Source organism: Periophthalmus magnuspinnatus, chromosome 9 (genome assembly GCF_009829125.3).
Source record: "Periophthalmus magnuspinnatus isolate fPerMag1 chromosome 9, fPerMag1.2.pri, whole genome shotgun sequence".
Classification (NCBI taxonomy): domain Eukaryota; kingdom Metazoa; phylum Chordata; class Actinopteri; order Gobiiformes; family Gobiidae; genus Periophthalmus; species Periophthalmus magnuspinnatus.
In genome coordinates this window covers 11,547,576-11,568,993 of record NC_047134.1, presented here as the reverse complement: position 1 = coordinate 11,568,993, position 21,418 = coordinate 11,547,576, and the positions used below count along the sequence as shown (strand labels likewise).

General features: G+C 41.0%; 1 protein-coding gene across 2 annotated transcripts; it reads left to right on the top strand.

Annotated features, from left to right (window-relative positions):
- The first annotated feature begins 169 nt into the window (after nucleotides 1-169).
- On the top strand, nucleotides 170-21,333 carry slf1 (SMC5-SMC6 complex localization factor 1). 2 transcript variants are annotated; one of them, XM_033972480.2, is made up of 18 exons: nucleotides 170-351; nucleotides 438-549; nucleotides 684-762; nucleotides 865-1,090; nucleotides 1,177-1,330; nucleotides 1,426-1,545; nucleotides 1,628-1,693; nucleotides 2,168-2,314; nucleotides 2,400-2,569; nucleotides 3,027-3,161; nucleotides 3,251-3,404; nucleotides 3,522-3,705; nucleotides 3,781-3,926; nucleotides 4,108-4,214; nucleotides 6,091-6,176; nucleotides 9,376-9,468; nucleotides 10,334-10,516; nucleotides 20,669-21,333. In XM_033972480.2, the coding sequence occupies exons 2-18, from the start codon at nucleotides 439-441 to the stop codon at nucleotides 21,166-21,168; spliced, it is 2,661 nt and encodes an 886-aa protein (XP_033828371.1). In that variant the 5' UTR covers nucleotides 170-351; nucleotide 438; the 3' UTR covers nucleotides 21,169-21,333. The 2 variants fall into 2 exon arrangements, with proteins under 2 accessions (XP_033828371.1, XP_055080430.1); XM_055224455.1 differs by having other exon boundaries at nucleotides 4,108-4,187; nucleotides 20,669-21,325.
- The last annotated feature ends 85 nt before the right edge of the window (nucleotides 21,334-21,418 follow it).

The following is a 21,418-nucleotide window of genomic DNA, read 5'->3' as shown; positions in this document are numbered from 1 at the left end:
GAAAGTAAATATATTTTTTACACATGAGGATATATTACTTTTTATCCAACGTTGCTATTATGTAATAGCTATTGTTTATAAATTGTAAGTAAAACTGTAGATTTATCCTGTGATCGTCTTTATTATGATTCGTTCTGTAGCTCGACTCCCCCTGTTTACATTCACAGCTGTCATTCAACTGTGACCACGGCGGGGAACTGGTTCGCAGGGAACACGTAATGTCACCTGGAAGATCGCTGTTCTTATTATGTCTGATTTTTCCAACAAGATACTCCAGTTGTACGTTGTATATCTATTAGTTTCATCTGTGATTGTGGATCAGACACACTGAGAAGAGCTGTTATGAGAAAGGTGAAACGGACTCTCTGAGATGTAAATATAGGCTATAACTGTTGATTCATCACTGGTCTCATCTGTTATAATCGTCTCCTTTTCAGAATGGCAGAGAACAGGTATATCTTTCAAATATCCGGCATCAAGAAGCCAGAGTTAAAAAAATGTTTAACCAAAGGAATCCGTAAACTCGGTGGAAGGTACATAGGCGGCTCTGTAAGTCCTGTCTTTCCTGTTCCACGGTCAGCTTTGAAAGTTCAGTTTTAAGAGTAGTTATTCATTAATCCAACTGTGACTGAATAATGTCATACATAATATTGTTGGGTTATTGGTGTTGTATTTTTTCCCAGGTCTATCAACATTCCAGCACCCATTTCATAGTCCCACAGGTTTTGCCCAGTGAAAAGTTTCTTGCTGCATGTGCTGCAGGTGAAGAATGAAATACTATAATCACAAACAAGTTAACTGCTGATATGGTTCAATTATATTGTTATTGTCATTCTAAATACTATGTGTCCTCGTTCTGTTTAGGAAAGTGGGTTGTTACTCCAAATTATGTTTTGGATAGTGTAAAAAATGGGTCTTGGCTTCCTGAAGAATCGTATGAGGTAGCTATATCTACAAGTACAACATCTACCTTCTACCCTGTCAGGCAGTGGCGGGAGAGGGTTGCCAGTGGAAAGCTGAAGGGGGCGTTTCAGGGATGGCGAGTTCTTCTGATGGTACAGAAGCCAGCCCGCAGAGCTATGTTTAATCGGTGAGCTGATATATTTATCTCCAGCCTGCTTTGTTTGCTTGATATGAACCTCTGACATATTTTGATTTTTTCTAATCATTCATCAGACTTTTGAAGGCAGGACGGGCAAAGGTTTTCCACTACAGTCCCCCCTCATATGTCTCCATTACTCATGTCATGGCCAAACCCATTACAGAAGCTACAAAATCCCTTGATGCCCCATGTTACCCTGTTAGTCATATTGTTCAGCACCTTTTTGGAGTAAGTCAAATGTGCTTATATACTTTATCATGTTTTAAAAACAATTTTATATTTAATATTATATTATGACCTTTATTTTTTCCTTTTAAAAACAGAAGAGGTATTTGGATATGAATTTCAACCTATCAGAAGATGAGACTGAAAATGAAAGTAGTTTTGTTACTACATTTCCAAAGCTTGAAAAAGAACTTAAAGACCACATGGTCCAACAAAATGTATGTACATATACTAAAAAAATATAATTTTTAGTCTTGCAGCTTTTAGTTGCTCTTGGTTTTTAATGCTGTTTCTCTGTAGCGCCATCCACGACTGCGCTATTGTGAATTCCAGGGTTACAATGACCCACACCGCCCACAGTCCGAGGTAGACACACACACGCACACACATCCTGTCCACCCATGATCGTACGGCATCTGTCTAAAATTACTTTGTTTCATCGAGATCAGGTCATTCAATTACCTTTATGTCATACATTTCAATGGAAACTGACATTTAGAGCAAGGGCGTATCACAGCCAGGTCACAGATTTAACCATTACTGTCAGCTGATCTGAAAGTTTTGATTGGCATACCTATTAACAATACCCTCCACTGTCCTGCCCATACTTTACCCTGGTGGATCTCCATAAGATTGCTATTATACGAGTTCATGTATTTCCATTACTTTCTCCGAGTCCATATGTTTTTGCCAATAGCTGTCTGTGTCAAATGACCCAAAGGAACTCGTGATTCACTTCCAACTTCCATTACCCTTCTGCCCCCATTTCTTCTATGTACTCTTTGCTTCTTTTCGAACATGTTTTCTTCTGCTCTTCATATTGTTCTTTTATTCTTGTAGGCCACAGAAGCAGACTTTAGCCAAATTGCTACTATGATAGAGTGTGGTCTATTCACTGAAGCCCTGGACTCGATCAAAAGTTCCTTGTTCCCAGGTCTGCTCCCACCAGCACAGTACCTAGTTTCACTGCTTGAATATGCACAACAGGTAGGACCACACTTACACAGATTATGCATTTAATAAAAAATAAATAAATAAAAAAACAGTTGTGATTTTTATTTTTCTTCTACAGGGCAATGCTACATCTCTCTTCTTAAGAATCTTCATGCAGTTCTTGCATAGGTTGCTGGTTACAAATCCTCCATGGAATGCTCCAAAATCAGTGAAGACATATTTCTCCAAGATTTTTCAATGTCCTTGCTGTCAATCGGGACTGTGGCCTTTTTTAGAGTCTACCATTTGGTAAAGTAACAAGGCTTTTTTCACATCATGCTACATTTTACTTCAGGCCATACTTGTCAGAGTTCACATTTCACCTCATAAAGAATGAAAAATGAACTTACAAACTGACGCAAGAATCACATTTCAGAACATGTTTGTACAGTTCTAAATTACAGAGTTAGCAGTTTTTATGCAGAATAAGAAATTATGATACTCTAAAAATTGCAGTCTTTGTGATATGTGTCCATTCAGATTTTCATTTCAACTGCGATTAATCTTCCAGCACTAATGTAAACTACAGGGTTGCTGCTCGTTTGAACTTAGGAATGTAATGTCTTATTATTCTTATGTTCCAGCCTATGTAGTTTTCACATTGCAAACATTAAAATTGAACTTTTAATTGTATTGCGACTTTACTGTCAACCCTAACAGATATGATTTATTTAGCACATTTATTGTTTCTTAATGTGTGTCACAGTTATTGCCTGTTGAGAGATTCCACGTGTCATCCACTCCCAGGACCTGCTCTGCCAACACTGTTACATTTTCACAGTGACCTTCTGGCATTTATTCTCCAGCTATTCAAAGGAGAGCTCCAGGCTATCACCACTGGGTAACAACATTAACAATGGCGCATTCATTTACTTTGCGGATATGTGGTTTGTATGTTAAAATGTAATTATGTTGTTATTTCTGACCTAGAGTTTACCTTCAGCAACATGTATGCGAAAACCTGCAGGATTCAGTCAGAGGGTCTTTGACATTGAGTACCTTTTGGACAGTCTGGGAGCGTTCGACTCTGTTGTCAGTAGCTCTTAAACAACTGACCCAGCTGTTGGTCGAGGCTACATCAGAGGTATTATGGGACACACCCTATGATTTGTTTGTGGTAGTAGTAACTGAAGTACACACTGACTCTACCCTATTTTACAGTGTAATTACGTAATACTTACTGATGTACATGTTTGTGTAGGATGACTCAAAGAAGATTCAAACGCAAACTGAAAAGCAGGAACTAGTACACGTGACTGGCATTCTTGTGGATCTTTTGTCTGTAGTGGTGGAGTTTTGGTGTCAACACAACTTTAAACTGAACCAGGCTCTAGTGGAAAAAGGCCTGAAAGATTATGCAGAACACTTTGCAGTTATCAGCTACAGTATGTAATAAATGCTAAATAATATAAAAGAAACCTCATGTCACAAATACTTCAAATGCCCTTTTTTACCTACAGGGTTGCCGCCAAGTCTTTTGGCAGAGCTGGTTGCCAAAGTTCCCTCCAGCAGACTGAAAATGGTCTTGGCTGATGCAGTTTTCCGGACTCTTTGCTGCAAAAATGGATTCACTGTTGGAGATGACCCTCTCTGTTTCAAGAAAATAGTCAGTGTGGGATTTATTTATATCTTAATTAAACAGAAACACAGAGGGATATACATTAAATAAGTTGAAAAGTGCAGACAGGCATTGGCAGACATTATAAATATTTACTTTGGGTGCCCTTTGATATACAGTTTATTAACAAGTATTCTTTTGTAATTTTGTCTGCCTTTTGTTTTCATAGATGATGTATCTACAAGGTCTGAATGTTTTAAGTCAGTCTCAGTCACCCAGTAATCCTGAGGCTGGGCTCATTATTCCAAGGTACAACATGACTATCACGGACTGTGGGTAGGCTTTGTTTCTGTCTTTTTTTTAATATGTGCATGTGTATTTATATATTGGGAAGTATTTTGAGTTTAGCTAGTTGTGCATTTTAAAAGTTTTGACTAGTTCTTTTGACCAGCTAAAAGAGAAAGTATGAAGAAACCTGAGTGGAAGTGAACAAAGGCACACCTGGATAGTGGAGGGGGGTGCATGGGGGTAAGGAGTGCAGATGCATGAATGGAGCGACTGAGGGGAGACAGGCAAATGGAGGTCAGACAGAGGGTGAGGAGCTGGCATGTGATGGGTCATGCCCAGGCCTGATCCTATCAGTGTGTGTGGAATGACAGAAGGGGTGCACAGGGAGGTTAGACCCCTTCATACACATACACACACTCTGCTTTGGACACTAGACTGACAGACATACAGATATCCCATCAGGCCTTTGTGTCTTGCCTTACGAACAGCAGCTCTTGGCTCTCACCCCTCCCTAACCTTTTTTCATCAGGTCTCGCATACTAAGTCCTTCTGCTGTCTTGAAGGCACTCTCGCAGACACTCACACACACAAGTAGTCAGTCCACGGCCCTATCAGACATCTGCTGCTCCACCAGCAGGTAGTTGGCCTGGAGAAGGGCAGGAGTCACCAGGGATCAGGTTCAGCAGAAGGCTACAGGTTCGTGCTGGACCAGACCCTCCCCTCCTTCCTTCTACCACATTGGCTGTTTTTTTCTTCAAACTTTCTGATACACTTCACTTTATTTGGACTTTATGGGTGTGAGACAAATTGAGAGAATAAATTGTGATGCTGTATTTATTTACAATAGACAACCTGGTCCAAGTCACAGGATGTCCACTTGTTTCAGTGGCTGTGTGGTAGAGTGAGTCTAAAGCAGAAAGCTTTGACAAGCTAATACTGTTAAGACTGCACAGTTCATATTAATAAACAAAAGAAGGACCAGTTTATGAGTTGGATGATTTGCCTTTTGTGAGAGGAAAGTTGATGTATGTCTTGTGTTGTGGCTCAGATGTACGATGCTGCAGGTCAAAGCTGAAAACTTATTTACTCACAGTGTGTTGTCTCCTGAAGCTGACCCTGAGGCTGGGACTTATACAAGCCCAGTATTGTCAGATGCCTCTACAGATGCTAGTCTGTACAGACAGAGGACACTTGGGTGAAGTGGTCTGAGATTAAAAGTGCCGTGGCCTCTTCCCAGTCACACTTGGACCTGGACCATGCAGACACACAGAGCGCATCTCCTCTCAGCCTTGTCCCTGCTAATAACAAGCAACGTGACAGGACGCGTGTTTCCTCCTCACTGCTGGGAGCTCCTTCCTGGCTTCTGAACAAGCCAATTACCAGGGAACAAGCCTCCTCTCTGTAATACGGATGGCACTCCGCTTCAATGAGACGCACGCGCACATGCGAGTGCATATACACATAGACACCTGTCAGGCTCCATGCAGGCTGATCTCCTATACCCACTCACAGGACTAGTGACAGCCCACAGCTATTAGCACGCCACTACTTTGAAGAGGCTTCACTTTCTTTTACTAGTTATTCCTCCTAATGTGCTTGCTCACATTGAATCCTGTGTCTCTGGGTTTGAGGCGTTAAGTGGGAGGAAAATGCTTTGGAGACAGAAGTGAAGGAGTGTGTGTGAGAAGTGTGTGGCCACACAGTAGGGGTTTGACAAATATTGTCACATTTCATATAGAGGATAATACAGCAGTGCATTCATTTGTTGATGACACTTTTGTACTGCAGAGATGGTTGTTCTAGTGTAGCCCTGGGTCTTTATGCTAATGGTCAGTCACTGAAAGTGTGGGCTTTGTAATGATATATTATTTAAATGTCACAATTGTCTTAATAAACCCTTAAGTTTCTTTTTATCTTCATACAGACTTGAAAGAACATCAGATGGAGTCAGTGACAGTGGTACGGAAAAAGGCAACATTCTGAAAGGCCTCAAACGTGTGAATGCAGCAGGTAAGTCTCACTGAGCAGATGTGGGGCTGGAGTTAGAGCAGCACATTTGCAAGAAATAGACTTTTAATGGACTAATGCGCAGCACCAGGTCATCAGTAAAGAGGACATGAGCGCCCTGTCATCACTTTGTGTTTATTCAACAACTTGTAATGTATGGAGAGGGGCTGATTGATCTGTATCACTGTAGTCAGCTGTAGGACTGTCATCTGTATAAATTAGCCTTATGGACTGGGTTTTTACTATTTATCTCACAGCTTTGGTTTCTTTATCATTTTCACTTGCTACCTGAACACTACCAGATAAATAAACGCCACAGGAATAATGGGTTTTCCCACACAGAACAGTGACACACATTAGTACTCACAGTGCGCCTCAGATCTCCATTTTGGGGATATTATTGCAGCAATTAGGGGAGCACATCAGATATACAATGGGCCGCACCAGTGGAACTTCCTGCAATTAGAGGCATGGTACTCTGTGTGAACTCTCCAAGGTGTCAGAGCTCATATCTCCCCCTTCACCTGATCAGAAAGGCCCTGTGCCGGAGCGAAAGAGGGGTGAGGGGGTAAAACGGAGGAAAGGGGGGAGCACTGTGGCAGGAGACTCAAGGCTGTTGGCATGTGTTGTTTTTCTACTACGTGATCCCTATACCGATGCGGTCGACATTAATTTTTGATGAACCATCGGCACAGCATCTTCCCCTCTCGCCCTCTCATCCCGGCTTCTTCTCCCTCCATAGCTCCTTGCTCCCTCTCTCCTCGCGTATCGTATGTATGCTCAATGCTTTTCTTTTACTGCATGCTGCACCCCTTTGCTTTGGAGCTTTCGTCTCGTCTCCTGGAACCTTCTTGGGAGCTTTGACAAAGAAGCAGAGAGGAGTTCAGGGATTTGGGATGAACTTCTTTTTTTTTTCCTCCTTTTTTTACATAAAGTTCAGAAAGTTTGGAAGATATTTCAGTCCTAATCTATAATTTGGAATGTCATTGGACTCCCACTACTTAAATCATTAGTTTGTTTTCAGTTATATGTGAAATTTACATTAGCAAAGTTGTGTTTTGTAAGACTTTCTCTACAGTTTTTTTATTTTATTTTTTTTTTTATTTAGTGCCAGCCAGAAAGGGCATCCTAAAACAAATGTATTAAATTAATCCAACTGTAAGAATTGTAATTCAGGAATAAATGATGCTGCCTAAAATAATACCTTAATACACTGATATGTTAATTAAACAATTTAAAACAGATTGTATTGTACTCTAGCTGTAGTTGTGTGAGTGACACCTTGTCTTATCGTCATATAAATTAAATAAAAACAATAAAAAGATAATAATCTGTTCCCTATAATGTGCTGGAAAAATGTCAGTTTCATTTGAAGAGGTTAACGTACTAGTGATTATTGAAAAAAACAAATAACTGGGCTCCTTGCTTCAGTAATCAGCAGGCCAAGCGTCACTTTACTGGAGTGTTGCAAGCATACTGAAGGACATAAAGAGCAACACATACATTTAACTTTTCTATTAAAGTGTGAAACAGGGGATTTATAGAAAAGGACAGGCAGATTTATCCTTTCCGTGCTTGTAAATGCTGAGCATGCAATTACCCCTATAATAGAGGCGTTGTGTCCAAATTGGAGCCATTAAAGTGATTTAACAGTGCATGGATTGGCCCTGGCATTTGCGAGGATGTGTACACATGGGGTGTAGTGGAATGGGTGTTTAATCACTGCGTTTTAGAGCCTGGTAATGGCAAAGCAGTTCATGTAGAACAGTGACATGCCACACAGTACAACTTACTCATTAGAAGCCAAGTTTCGGCTGCCTTCCACTGTCTTTTTGGCATTATGGGTGGGAAAAACCTGTGTGTTTAATGTTTACTAGAGTATTTTCTTAAATTGTGGCATTGATGAAAACCAGCGATAGAAAATAGACCCATTATGATTTAAAACAGTTCAGCTAAAAAATGTGCTGTGTGTTTGTTTTGTGATTTTGACCTATTTAGACATACAGCAGTCACTGGGCTGCAAAAAGTATTTATCCATTTATATTTTTACTCTGCTGGGTAAAAACACCTGGGTTCAAGACTTTCAGAAGTTTAACTGACCGAACGCTATGCCATATTGTTCCTTTAATATTTTAGCCATACAGTAAATGACACTCTTGGCGGGCTTTATGTCACATTGTAGGAAAACTACGCTTGCCTCGATGATGTTTCTTTGTTATCCTCTTTTTAAACCAAGGCGTGACATTTAATATATCTTCTGCATCCTAAAACACACCTCCCCTGGTTGAATAGCATTTTTGAATTCTTTGAAATGCAAGAAAGCCTTTACTCTTTTCTACCCCTTTTGCTTTTACGTTTCCTCGTGCACCTCCCTTTTGCCCCCACCTTTTGCTGTGTGCGCACTGGAGTGGAGCCCCCTGTACAGGCGTGGCGTCCCGGGGTGAGCTAGTAAAGCATTTATTATGGGCTTTGCAGTCCTGTATTATACTGGCAAGCACAGCGCCACTCATGCTTGGCCTTTAACTTCCCTCTGAAGTTCAGCCATACATGAAAAGAGGGGGGCTTCTCGACTCCTTAATATATTCCGAACTCAATATTGCATTACAAAAAAAAGTGGTGTGAATGAGAATGTGGAAAAAAGGCATATCTGGGTACATGTTTTGTTTTTGAAAAATACAAATTAAACCCTTTTCTTAATATTTATGTGGTTAGCTCGTGTATCATATCACGTGATGACTTGCAAATGCCAAGAGGAGGCGTTTGAACTTTGGCTCTGTGAAGAATCCTTTTGTAGGGCTTTGTGCTTGGGCTGTGTACCATAACTTCCTTTTAAATGACAGTTTGGTGCAAGTGGACATGAAGGAGCACTACTTTCTCACCGCTACAATAGTTTGTCTCCAGACATTGTAAGGGTAAGTGGGAAGAGTTAGTCAGCCAAATTAGCCTAGCTCTCCATCTTTAATTTATTCTCAACCCTTTTCCCTTGAAACATCTCCCTCCTTTTTCCATTACGCTCCTTAAATCGCATTGGCCAGACAGACTTTCCAGTGTTTGGGGACATGATCAGTGCTTTTATTGGTGTTTTGTATTTTATGGGGGAGGACAATGGGCAGGATGCCGGTCACACCCTAATTTTTGGATTTCTCTCTTGTCTTCCGGCTCTTCCTCCTTTCTGTTGGTCGCTGTTGTGTCCATGCCAAAGGAGAGACACTCCTCCACAGAGCCTGCAAGAGGAACCAAGTGGAAACGGTACTTCAGATCCTGGCGCTGCCCAACACAGATGTAAATGTTAAAGGTAAGGACTTTTTTTTTTTTTCTTCCTGTAACAGCGGTGCTAGCGTCATCTCGCTCCGCTTCCTCCAGTAGCTGTAGTGTAGTGAGCGATGGTATCATAGAGGGAAAAAAGAGTGAAATAGGAGCATGATCGCGTCATTGGTGAGGGTAACCTTTAGCTAAAATGCAAAGGGTGTGTCTAAAAGCAACGAGGTGGGTTTGTTGATTTATAGATTTGCCGCTGCTTGGAGACCGAAGGTGAATCAACCTCTGACCATGTGAGACTGTCTATTGTCCCTGTAGGTCGAACATAATGACTTGCGCAATAATCAAAAAATGTCAGAGTTTTTAAACGCGTATTCTGTATTATACTTCTTATTGTAGGATACTAACTTTATTTTCTGGAACAATATTTCTACATTTATCTGGGGCTGGATTTTAACCCGGAGTTGCGTCTCAGACAGTAGGATATATTTTGGGCTGCATGGACTTGGTAGAACAAATAAACAAAACTAAATAAACTATGTTTAATAGTAGCCTAGGAGTTAATATGGCAAAAACAAACGGATTTGTAAGCTGTGCACAGACTGACAGTGCTTTCTTTTCATTTACTTTTTGCAACTATTGCGTTGTTTTGCATAACCAAAAGCTAAACTCTAAGTATACCAAATAATTATAATGGTCAATGCCGCAAAAGGGGTTAATTACCAAAAGGGTGTGGTTTAACACTATGTTTTGTTAAAGTGGTTGGATAATGAAACCTCCAATTACAAAATGATTGTTCCCTAAACCACCAAAAAGCAGGTTTTACTACTTCGTCATATTAACTGCTTTTTATTTGAAGGTAAGATGTGTTTAAAGTTTATGTCCTTTATGTCTTTTCTTAGACCATGCAGGGTGGACCCCGCTGCATGAGGCCTGTAACCACGGCAGCACTGCATGTGTACAGGCTCTGTTACGTCATCGTCCCACTCCGATTGTCAACAGCCAAGTGGGTGGAGTCAGCCCTCTGTATGACGCCCTGCTCAATGACCACATGGACATAGCCAAACTTCTACTGGAGCATGAAGGTATGTTTCATGGGAACAGCACCAATAAAAAGCTCCAGGGCTGTGGTGCATTAGTACATTTAGTCGATTAATCGGTTGATGGAGCCTTTTTCTTAGAATATTATAGGATTTATATGCACAACAGCAGAAAGGCGAATACATGGAGTGGGTTAGCTGTAGTTTTAGGAGTAACAGGACATCCAGGAGTGGCTTTTGTGTAAGACCCTAATAATTTGAGATGATAAGACTCTTGCTCGACTAAAGACATGCTCTGTGCACTGAGTCTTAAGTTGATTAAAGCCCTAGAAACTTATAACAAGTGTTTTATGTTGGTGAAAGGTGAATTGAATATAATGGGTATTTTATTATTATGATTATAATGGTTATTTATATGATTGTACTGCTATAAATATAGTATGACACATATATTTACATTTTCTAATTTTCTGTTCGAGTTCGCATTATTCATTTATGTGACGTTCCTTTGCCTCCGAATTTTTTATGACATGAATACTTTTCAATTGGCCACATGCTTCTTGAAGTCCCCCCCATTTAATCTGTCTTTCTCGTGACGGTATTAAAAAAAAAAAAAAGTGCCACTTGTCACATTGATGGACTCATTTAATGTCAAAATAAAACACCTTTAACACATCGGACCGGTTGACGCCATTTGAGCTAATCTTTAGAATTAGCCATTTAGCTAATGATTTAATGCTGTTATGGTTTGGTGCTGTGGCCAAGACAAGCTTTTAATTTAATGTGGCTAACAAATGTAGCTGTGTTTACTGACAGATTGAAGGCTGCTTTTGACCTCATGAGTGGGAGCAGGCTGATGAAAAACAAGGCACTCGTTCATTGCTATATACTGATACTGACGTTGTTGTAGCAGTGTAGTTGTATTTTTCTTGTATTTTTTGGCTAAAACAAACATGAATTAATCTTTAACAAAGCCATATGACAAATAGAATAGGCTTTTGGGACCTTTGAGCCTTACTACTACTCAAATTCTTGCACAGTCAATAAAATGTAGATGATCTCTGGCTCATTGCTTGTCCCTATAATCCTCCTGCAGTTCTTGAGTACAGTACGTGTCCAAACTGATTACTCCATCTGCTCATAAGTTGTCTGCTAATGTCTCTTTGACGTGATTAGAAGAGTCAGGAACTGTCGCTTACAAAATTCATACATAGTCGTTTCAGTGGAAATGTGTCATAACAGAGCTAGTTTGGTGTGTTTGCGTACCGCGCCGCCACTGCTCAGGAGGGTTGAAGTGAGCATGATGGGTGTCATCACTCCGGCGCGGGCAAAGGAAGAGGGAAGGGTGGGGGTGAGGGGTGGGGGGAGTGAGGCGGGGGGTGCTGCAGCAGGTGGCAAAGTAATGTGCGTGTGTGTTTTCTAGAGTTTGGGGAGGGGTGTCATTTGCCAGCGTCAAACAAGTCTCCCAAGTAACATACCTCTGCCTCGGCTCACTTCTCAGTTTGACTAATTATAGTTAATTTGATTCGACTTTCCCATTAACACATGTACATATTCTGTCCTCAAAAATAAATTAGACTGGGATTGTTTAGTCCCGGTGAGGAAACAAGAGTGCTTTTTTTTTTCTCTCGCTAACAGAAGAGAGAGCAAATTAAAAGAGGTCAGATGAAGAAGCGGCTTTTGGTATCTGTAAAATTAGCAGTCACAGTGGAGTGTGCACGTGTGTGTGTGCGTGTGTGTGTGTGTGTACATGTGTGTGTGCGTGTGTGTGTGCAGACGTCTGGCCTGTTGTCTAGGTCAGGTCTCTTCACTGGGACCAAGGAGAGCAACGCAGATGAGAATATTCCATTTGAAATACCTGCAGGCTTGTAGGCTACATGAAGCTACTTTTCTCAGCTTCACTCTATCATTTCCTTGTTCGTGATGGCGTCTACTACAGTTTGACCTGATCTCACCTTTAAGTAGAAGCTCACTGAAGCTGCGTTTGTCACAATACTCAAATATCTTGTCATAGTAGAGTATATCGGTTCTTTTTTTTTTCTTGAGAACCCTTGTCACAGTGGATTTTAATTGTCAAGATTGGCCAAATTCTGTACAAATGGCCAAAAAAAATCTGAGGGATATTGGATTTCACATGTGTGTTTGTCATAACGCAGACAAAACATCCATACAAAAAGACAAAAAGAACAAAATATGTCGTGCGCCAGGTTTTATGAAAGTTGTTCATTTCCACATGTTTTCCCTGGATAATAATTGTACAAAATTAGACGTCTACTCTCATTTCAGCACTTTGGGTGAGAGATAATGCTAGTACTGGATTTTGACTGCTTTAGTTTAAAATTTGTAAATGGATTTTTAAATGTTTGACTGAAGCTCCACATCTTGGTTAATTATCCAAAACAGTCTATAAGTCCTTTCCAGGTTTTCTAAACAGAACAGATTTTTGTGCTTGTGCCTGCAGTTTTAAAACCCATACATCAGACTGTTTTTAAATTTTTTGGCTAAAGAGACTTTGCTGCTTTATCCCAGAACAGGAAAGCAGACTAGTGGGCCAGATGCATTTTCATTGCTTTTGGCTTTTTATTTATTGCACTGTGTTTTTTATTATTGAGTGCTAACTAGATCTGCTGGAACTATATTTCTCATCGAGGCCTTCACCCATGTCCTAGTTGTCTCCAATAGAGCCGGGGCTGAACTCGGTTGCCAAGGGTTTCGCTAGGCCAGAGAGGGCAACACTGGCACACAAACAAAGCGCTCGATTTCGGTGATCTCACCCTATTGTACGCCTGTCTGCTGCTAGGCCCGGGCTATGTGCATTTTAGGATTGAATTGCAAAAAAAAGGGGGTGGAACTGACGGATCCTCCCCCCTCTACCTCGGTTCCCTCAAGGCTTAGAGAACTGGCAAGAAAAGGATGCCATGGCTGAGGGCAAGGCTGATTCCACACGCCCCCCTCCCTCTCCCGTTGCCCAAGGCTGCCCCACATGACCCTGTCTGCATTTCTGTGCTAGCTTAGACGAGTCCTTGGCTATATTATTTTGTATACGCTTATGTATGCATGCAAAATATTTCCCTGAATTGAAAATGCTGTAATGAGCATCTTTTAGCTTCTAATTAAGAGACTACAACTCCTCACGCATCCCCCTTCTCAGCTGTTTAGATTTTTGCGGGGTGGCCGGGGCATCCAGTACTCCTGATTGGAATGGAAAAAGACCCGAAGCCATGCAGTTTGGGACATGGCGCGCGCACACAGAGGGCGTGTCTGTAAGTGGAGTGGGCGGAGAATAAGAAAAGGGCCCATGTGAGCACTGATGGCATCTTTGCTCTGTGGCTCACTGGTAAATGATCATTTACAATAGTCGACATTCATCACTTCACCAAACTGTATTTTTACTCATTAAAACAGCCAATGGTTGATTTGATATTCAGATTCTTAAATTCTTGAGAAATTAAGAATGTTCTAACACCTAAACTAGATTTTAAGTTTAAGAGTTTTTAAAGTGCAACTCATTGGATCGAAAAACAAAAAAAATGTAAGCCGACTAACAACTTGGCGATTATTTCTAAAATTATTTAAAAATATATAAATAAAAGTATAAAAATAATTTCAAGCTTCCTTGATTAAAGTATTTCCAGAATGCGTCTTGTGGTCCATCTCTAAATATCCATGTCTAAATATCCATGTTCACAGTTTGGATGAGAGGGAGTGAGAAGAACATGCCCAGCCTCAGATCAGGGACGAACTGTGACCTGTGGTGTTGCTGAAAAACCCAGTCACCAGCAGCACATGTGGGCCTCAGTGCAGAGGTATTCCCTTTGAGCTGTGTGCTGTGAGGGCCCCGTGTGAGGGCCCCGTGTGAGGGCCCTGCACCACCTAAAGCTTCATTGTTCAGTTGTAGGAAAAAGCCCCACAGACACTGAGGAAGCGTCGGCTGTTCCCTATAGAGGTCATCAGGAGGTCCAGCCAGGCTACATCATTTTTTACAGAATACTTTCCTCCAATTTTCAATTATCGATACCCATGTTTGATTCTCCCCCACAAAGTCCAAACAATAGGTTTGTGGTCCAGGTGAAGCCCAGTCTGCAGTGGGGGACTTGCTGTGGTTTGAGGATTGTCTTTTGTCTCGTTGGATCCTTTATCCACGGGTTATTACACAACTTGACTTTTTTGATCCTTGACCTATATTTCAGTTAATAAATAATTACAGTTTCACCCAGTCTCAGCAGTGATGGTTTGTGTGACAAATTACTTGTGCAGCTCAAAAATCCTGAGAAATGTAATCAGTGTTTAGCAGTGATCTAAACACTCATGTTGTGGTGTTTGGTGGATTTAATGCAGTTTGTGAGAGTTTGTATGTTCAGATTTATTCAATTAAAAATAACCCTAAAACTGTATTCATTACTGTATTTTGAACCTGCCTTGTTTCAGAAAAAAGACAAAAAGGTTGATATCTGTAATTCACTTCTGTGCACAAAAGAAAAATGTCTGCTTGATACACATCATGCACAGTCCCTGTAGATTATAATGTGAACAAGCTGAAGATTTGCTCCATGGCACAACAAGCACGTGCTCCCTTTAGACCAGTGTATTCAGTCATGGTTTGTGCCGATTTGTCTATTTCCACTGTGTACACATACACACACACATATACACACACTCATGCGCACACACATACACACGCACCCCCACCCCTACACACACACACACACACACACAGGTAGATGCTCTAGATTCACTCACATTATTTTCACTCCTTTTTATTCCTTTACACTTCCTGATCTTTGGGGTGAGGAGTAAACCTCATGTACTCAAGCAGAGCCCCAAAACCTCTGCAGTTTGTGCCCTGGCCCTTTGTGGATATACAGATAATTTTATCCTCTTTTGTGTAAAAGTCAGATGTGTGTTTATAATCTTTAATTGCTGAGGAAAAATTAGAGGTCACAATATTTCTGTAAACACATTGTATGTGTATACAAAAATAGAGAAAATATTTTTTACCAAGTAGATTCCAGTGAAGAGGACTCTGAAAAAAACAGAATTAATTCCTTGGCATCTGTAAAGTATTTTAAATAGTCAATGTTTGTTTCTACAACAATATAGCTGAGTCTGAAAAAAACATGCTTCTCCATCAGCAGACAAGCGTTTCAAGGTTGTGTTGGTTTTTGTCCTCTCGGATGACTCCAATTGTAAATGGGCAACAGTATGTTAACACATTTTGTTTAGTTGACCATGAAGTTCCAAGGCTGTGCTCTAGCACCTAAAACTAATACAAAATGTTTGCTATTAAAGAAAAATATTCAATAATAATAATAAAGCATGAATGTAATACAGAAAAGCATAACATTATTTTAGTTGCTTTTTTTTTTTTTCAGTATAAAAGCTCAGTGTTGTTTAGATGCATTTTGTACATAATGTGGAGGTTTACGTAAACTTAAGTGAAATTATCAAATTAGCCCCAGAGTGTTTTGTTTTTTAATGCATGTTTAACTCATCCAAAATACCAAATATAAAAATATTGTGTCAAATCTTTCTGTACAAAACATGTTACTAGTGGCATGTTTTGATTGTGAAGACATTTTAACCATTTGATATAAAATGTGCCAATCCCAAACATTATATAATGTCTGGCTTTGAGGTACTTATTTTGGGGGGGGGGGGGGGAATACTACTACTACTACTGCTACTTGTCCTCCAGAATTAACAGATTAGATAAAGTATTAGATGTTTCTAAAATACCAAATCTCAACCCTTTAATGTGCATTATTTCCTTTTCTTTGTTTTGCATTTCAGTGTTCTGTTTTGTCCAGGTACTAGCTCTACTGAAAGCGACAGATTTGAACATACTATTGTGGCGCACCCGCTCTCCTCTTTCCCCTTGTGTTTGATGTGTCTCTGCTGGTGCTGCTCTGGTGCTGCTCTGGTGCTGCTCTGGTGCTGCTCTGGTGGTGCTCTGGTGCTGCTCTGGTGCTGCTCTGGTGCTGCTCTGGTGCTGCTCTGGTGCTGCTCTGGTGCTGCACTGGGCTGGCCTTGTTGTTCTAGTGGCTGTAGCCTCCCCGCGCTGCTCCCTGTGGAGGTGGGCTGCGCTGTGCCCCTGGCTGCAGTTCACACACTCTCTTTTCCAGCCTGTGATGGGGGAGAGGAGGAGAGGATGTTTACCGCGCTGTGGAGCTGCCTGCTCTTGAGCTCGTCTGCCTTAGACCAGAGACATAGAGACATAGGGGGAGGGCTTCTTGTAGCTGCATCTTTCTCTTCCCTTTTGCCTTTTTTTGCGCCAATTTCACCCCCTCCTCCTCCTCCTCCTCCGCAATATTTCTTGTCTTCGCCTGCCCTCTAAAGGCTAAAGGGCTCCGCAGTCCTGCATAATGTGTGTGTGTGTATGTGGCTACATCTGGATGCATCAGCTGGTAGATTGCATGAATTACCCCTCCCTCCCAGGTCTAAACCGGGCATTTTCACACTTGCGTACACACACATGTTGGGTTTCCGTCTTTTCTGGGGGTATTACATTGACTTGCATTAATTTACTGGAGACTGACCTTAAGCTTAAACATAGTTACTACTTCCCCAACTTTTTTGATGGACGAATGCATGTTGTTGATTTAATAATAAAGGATTTACGTCATGAAAACCTTATTAGTGTCGCATAAACGAGCCCTAGGTCTGCGTGAACTGAGTGTGCGTCCAGATTTTAGTCCCCACAATGTGTTAAATGGTCATACACACACACATATGCACACACATATGCACACACAGAAGAATAGTGTAATTACCTTGGTGTAACTCCCCCAGGTGCGGCGTTTATCTCTACAGCAGAATATCTTGACACTCAGGCCGCAATACCTGGATTCACATCAGTCGTTGTCTTTACATTGAAGCCATTCCCCTGACAACAGTCTCATAGCACAAGCTTTGGGGGACTTTAAAGCACCTGCCTGTGTTATTCTTCCCTTGTATAATGTTCTAATTAACTAGTGATTATTGTCAGGGAAACTGAGGTGGGCTTGTCCAGTGTGTGGAATCCAACAGGGAATGCGTACAGTAACAAGTTTTAAAACAGAAATACTCTCGGCTGAACAATAAATTGGACATTATTATTCCCACCTATGTCCTTATTCATTTGCATTATAGTCAAGGCATTTATTCTGACTATGATCGCGGCTGAGTTTGAGTCCTGTGGGTATTTACACGAGTAGTTGTAAAATGGAGCTCTTGAAATATCTGGCTGTTTTTCCACTTACCATAATATTTATATAATATAACAGTCCACTGGATTGACAGGAGATGTGATTGTAATATAATTTATACTGAATGAGCTTCACAATTTTGGTCTGATGTATTTTTTATTTATACTCTGAGATGTAACTTAACCCGTTTAGTCCATGTCAAATGTGAACACATACAGAAAAATATCACAAGATCAGCCTCATGGTAGTTTTATCTTGTCAAATCCTGCGGCACGAGATATTGTCCCATCTCTATCATTGAAATATGGCAACAGTAACTTAATTTGACAAATAATTCGTTAGTTTACACCTTCCTTTTGAATCAGGTGGACTATAACCTCCACAAAGTGTCACACCACGGTTGGCTTCACAAGCGCACAAGCCACTCCTCCCAGATAAATGTAACAGCGAGGACAGCTTGTTACAGAAACCCGGTGATTATGACCCTCTGTGAACAAGCCCTCTCTCTCTCTCTCTTCCTCCTCCTCTCTTTCTCTCTCATCCCTCTCTCCCTCCCCTCCTCTGCTCCTCTCTGGTGGCCACTTTGATCAAATTGCTGCTCTTATGTCCTTGACTGCTGCCCCCGATGGCTGACCTCTGCATTTGAAATTTCCTCGCTTATGTAAAAGTTTATGTAGATTAATGCCACAATTTATGCAGATTGAGTTTTTCGCCACCACAGCTCGAAGCGCTAAAAGGTAGACGAGCGCTGACCTTCCTTGCTAACAGCTACGGGAGCTCTCACTGATTATCTCATAACAGCAATGAAAGTTCAGCAACAGAGAAAGTGATAGAGAGACATTTCAGAATTTATAATTTTACAATTTCAACTCGATCTAAAAAGGCTATATTTTGTCTTTTTTTGTCCTGACCAGTGGTGCCTGCTTTGCCTTTTGCTGCTTTCAGACCTTCACAATAAGGGTGGCCATTTTTTTCACTATTTCACAAATCCATAAAACAAAAAACACATAATAAAAGACAAATAATTACCAAATCAAAAACGTATTTATGATATTTGGGGAAACAGACCTGCACGAAAGCTTGTATCAAAGTACCAGTGGCATTCTGACACTTTTAGAATGTCTGATATCGACAAAAATGAATATCTAGATATATTTTTTTAGATTATATTGATAATTATATTCAGATAATTTCACAATGCATCAAGAATGTGCTATAATGTGCCTGTAAATGTCTTGGTTGAGGTTCAAGTACTGCACAAAACCACAAAAGTGCAGCAATATCTCGTTCTACCCTTGTTTGCAAGATTACACTAAATGTTTTTATAGTTAATAGACAACAGAATAGACCACATTCTAATTTTGCATATCTCTAAAACAACAATTGCAATATCCATTTTTCAACATATCTCCCACCTCTCCTCTGCAGTTTAGCATTGTAAAACACGGACTACTGTCAACAGGGATATCAAGCTGTTTTTGAGCGGCTTGTGTGTCACCCAAAGCCACTGCAGAGCTGTAAACTCCATCACGAGTGGCAGCACTATTGCCGAGGTTGAACAGTCAAGTGCCATCAAGAGCGGTTTGCCTCAGAAACGGTGTATGTGAAAGCAAACAAAAGGCTCACACTTGACTCCACCTGCTCTCTCAGTCTGAGTGCACGCAGGTTGTCTCTGACTCTGGAAAAGTACATTTGCGGATGAACAGACAAAGCTAAAAGAGAGGCTGCAAATGTCAATGTTATGGCTTCTATACTTTTTTTAGAGAAGCATTCGACTGCGACTGTGTTTTGCATTGTGTATGTGAGGTTAAAAAGTCAAATTCAAAGTTATTTTGAACTCAATTTTACCTCAACTCCTTCTTTATGGACCTGCCAGAAAACACTACGTTGATAAAAGCTTTGCCACTACAAATTACTTCTCCGATCTGTGTCCTTTCTTTCCTCCTTTCTTTAGCTTTCACTGCAGGGAAGATAGCGACAAGCTTGTAGCATAGCATCAAAAAGCTCATTCCCATCAGGCCACTAGCCCTGTGCATTTCTTACACAAACACAATGTGATCCACCAGTTGCATGGTTAAGACAAGGTGTCAGCTGAAGTTAGCGCTGAACTGAGCTAAAAGCCCTGGCTGGCACTGCGGTCTAGTGGGAAAACAGCTGTTCACTTAAGCTCTGCTCCACTGTTGTGTGCGTGGACATAGTGTAACGTATGTGTTCAGTTGTGTGAGTCTATAAACTATTTATATGTATGTGTTCAGTTGTGTGAGTCTATAAACTATTTATATCTGTTGCTGTGTCCCACCATTGACCCGTGCTCTGTCTCTTCCGCCTTATTTGATGATGACACAGCCTCGCGTGGGCTCACTGTATGTGGTGTTGCTCTCACTGAGGCCATGTCTGCTGTGTTTGGCTCATTCATAAACTATTATTAGACCAAAGAGAAAGTACCGGTACATAACAGGAAGAAATATGTGATGTAACCGGCTGTGTTCATATTCAAGAATTCTTAGGCTTGAGCTGAAGGACAGGTTAGAATTGTAGATTTGGTGATACGGTTTATAGTTAATTTCTCTGTAAATACTGGGTCTATTCACATGAAACAAAAACTGGCACAAAGTTTAACGTCTCTGTGAGCATAAAGACACAGTTTATTTACAATAGCTTGGGAAAGTGGTGGTGCCATTGTCCAGCACCAAAAAACGGGTTGTTATCAGTCTAAAGAATAATATGGCAAGTTTGTGGAGTCAATCCCTAACAAATAATAATAAGGTTCCACAGTTGTGTATCATAAATTTGGATATTTCTTGCAAAAACATGGGTTTGCTCCATGAGTTTTAGAGGGATGAAAAAAGTTGCACCAGCGCCACGATAATCAACAAATCAAAACCAAATCTATCTTTTGAATAGTGAAAAGTGCTCAAAATGACTTCTATAAACAGGAATTTCAAACCTCCTGACTGCACTGACGCAATGTTATGGCCCAATGAAGTAAAGTTCCTGCTTGTTTTGTCCACAGGTTCGGTCATCCTGCAGCAGAAGAATAACGAAGGCATGACACCTCTGGACCTGGTGTCAGACCCGGCTCAGAGGGAGGAGCTTTTGGCCAGCGCTCTGACCGGAGACAGCGCCCGGATGAAGAAACCCACTGAAGTACTGAACCTACCTCTGCTGGAGGCCGGCTCCTGTCTGCTGCTCCACCTGCTGACCTCCTACCAGCAGGAGAAGGGGCTGTCCATGTTTAGTGAGGCTGGAGCTCACAGTCTGGGCCAGAGTCTGCTCAGAGCCTTAAAGACGCACTCGTTTGAGACAGTGACCGCTGCGTGGACGGACCAGCAGGCTGTGAGGCTTCTGGAGGACGCCATAACACTAATGGAAGTGGGTAGAGGCAATTATGACGGACAGGTGTCTCAGCCAATCAGAGAGTGTAAAGGAGAAAATGTGCAGTTCTTGGTGGAGAGACTGGGTGAGCTCAAGTTAAAAGGAAAAGAGCTAACACACTATTTTAAGAAATCGTGAAGCACTAAAGAGAAAAACTGAGTTATTTCAGTTGTCCAGCTGAGGCACTTTAGTTTACTAAAGATTGACAGATGTAATTAATATGTTTCTGTTTATTATATATTTCTACCTCGGTTTTTTTTACATTTGTAGCTAAATAAAAGTTTTTAAACCGCTGTAATGCTCAATGTTTTTAATTAACTGAGTCATTCACACTCTTAGAAAATTCTACAAAAGACCCCATTTTATTTTACTCTACATTGTTTTTCAA

Bases quoted from the DNA above. Each gene is read 5' to 3' on its own strand.
- slf1 (XM_033972480.2), top strand. From the start codon at position 439: ATGGCAGAGAACAGGTATATCTTTCAAATATCCGGCATCAAGAAGCCA. The intron at 1,091-1,176 runs GTGAGCTGATAT...ATCATTCATCAG, and splicing joins CGCAGAGCTATGTTTAATCG to ACTTTTGAAGGCAGGACGGG. The intron at 4,215-6,090 runs GTAGGCTTTGTT...ATCTTCATACAG, and splicing joins ATGACTATCACGGACTGTGG to ACTTGAAAGAACATCAGATG.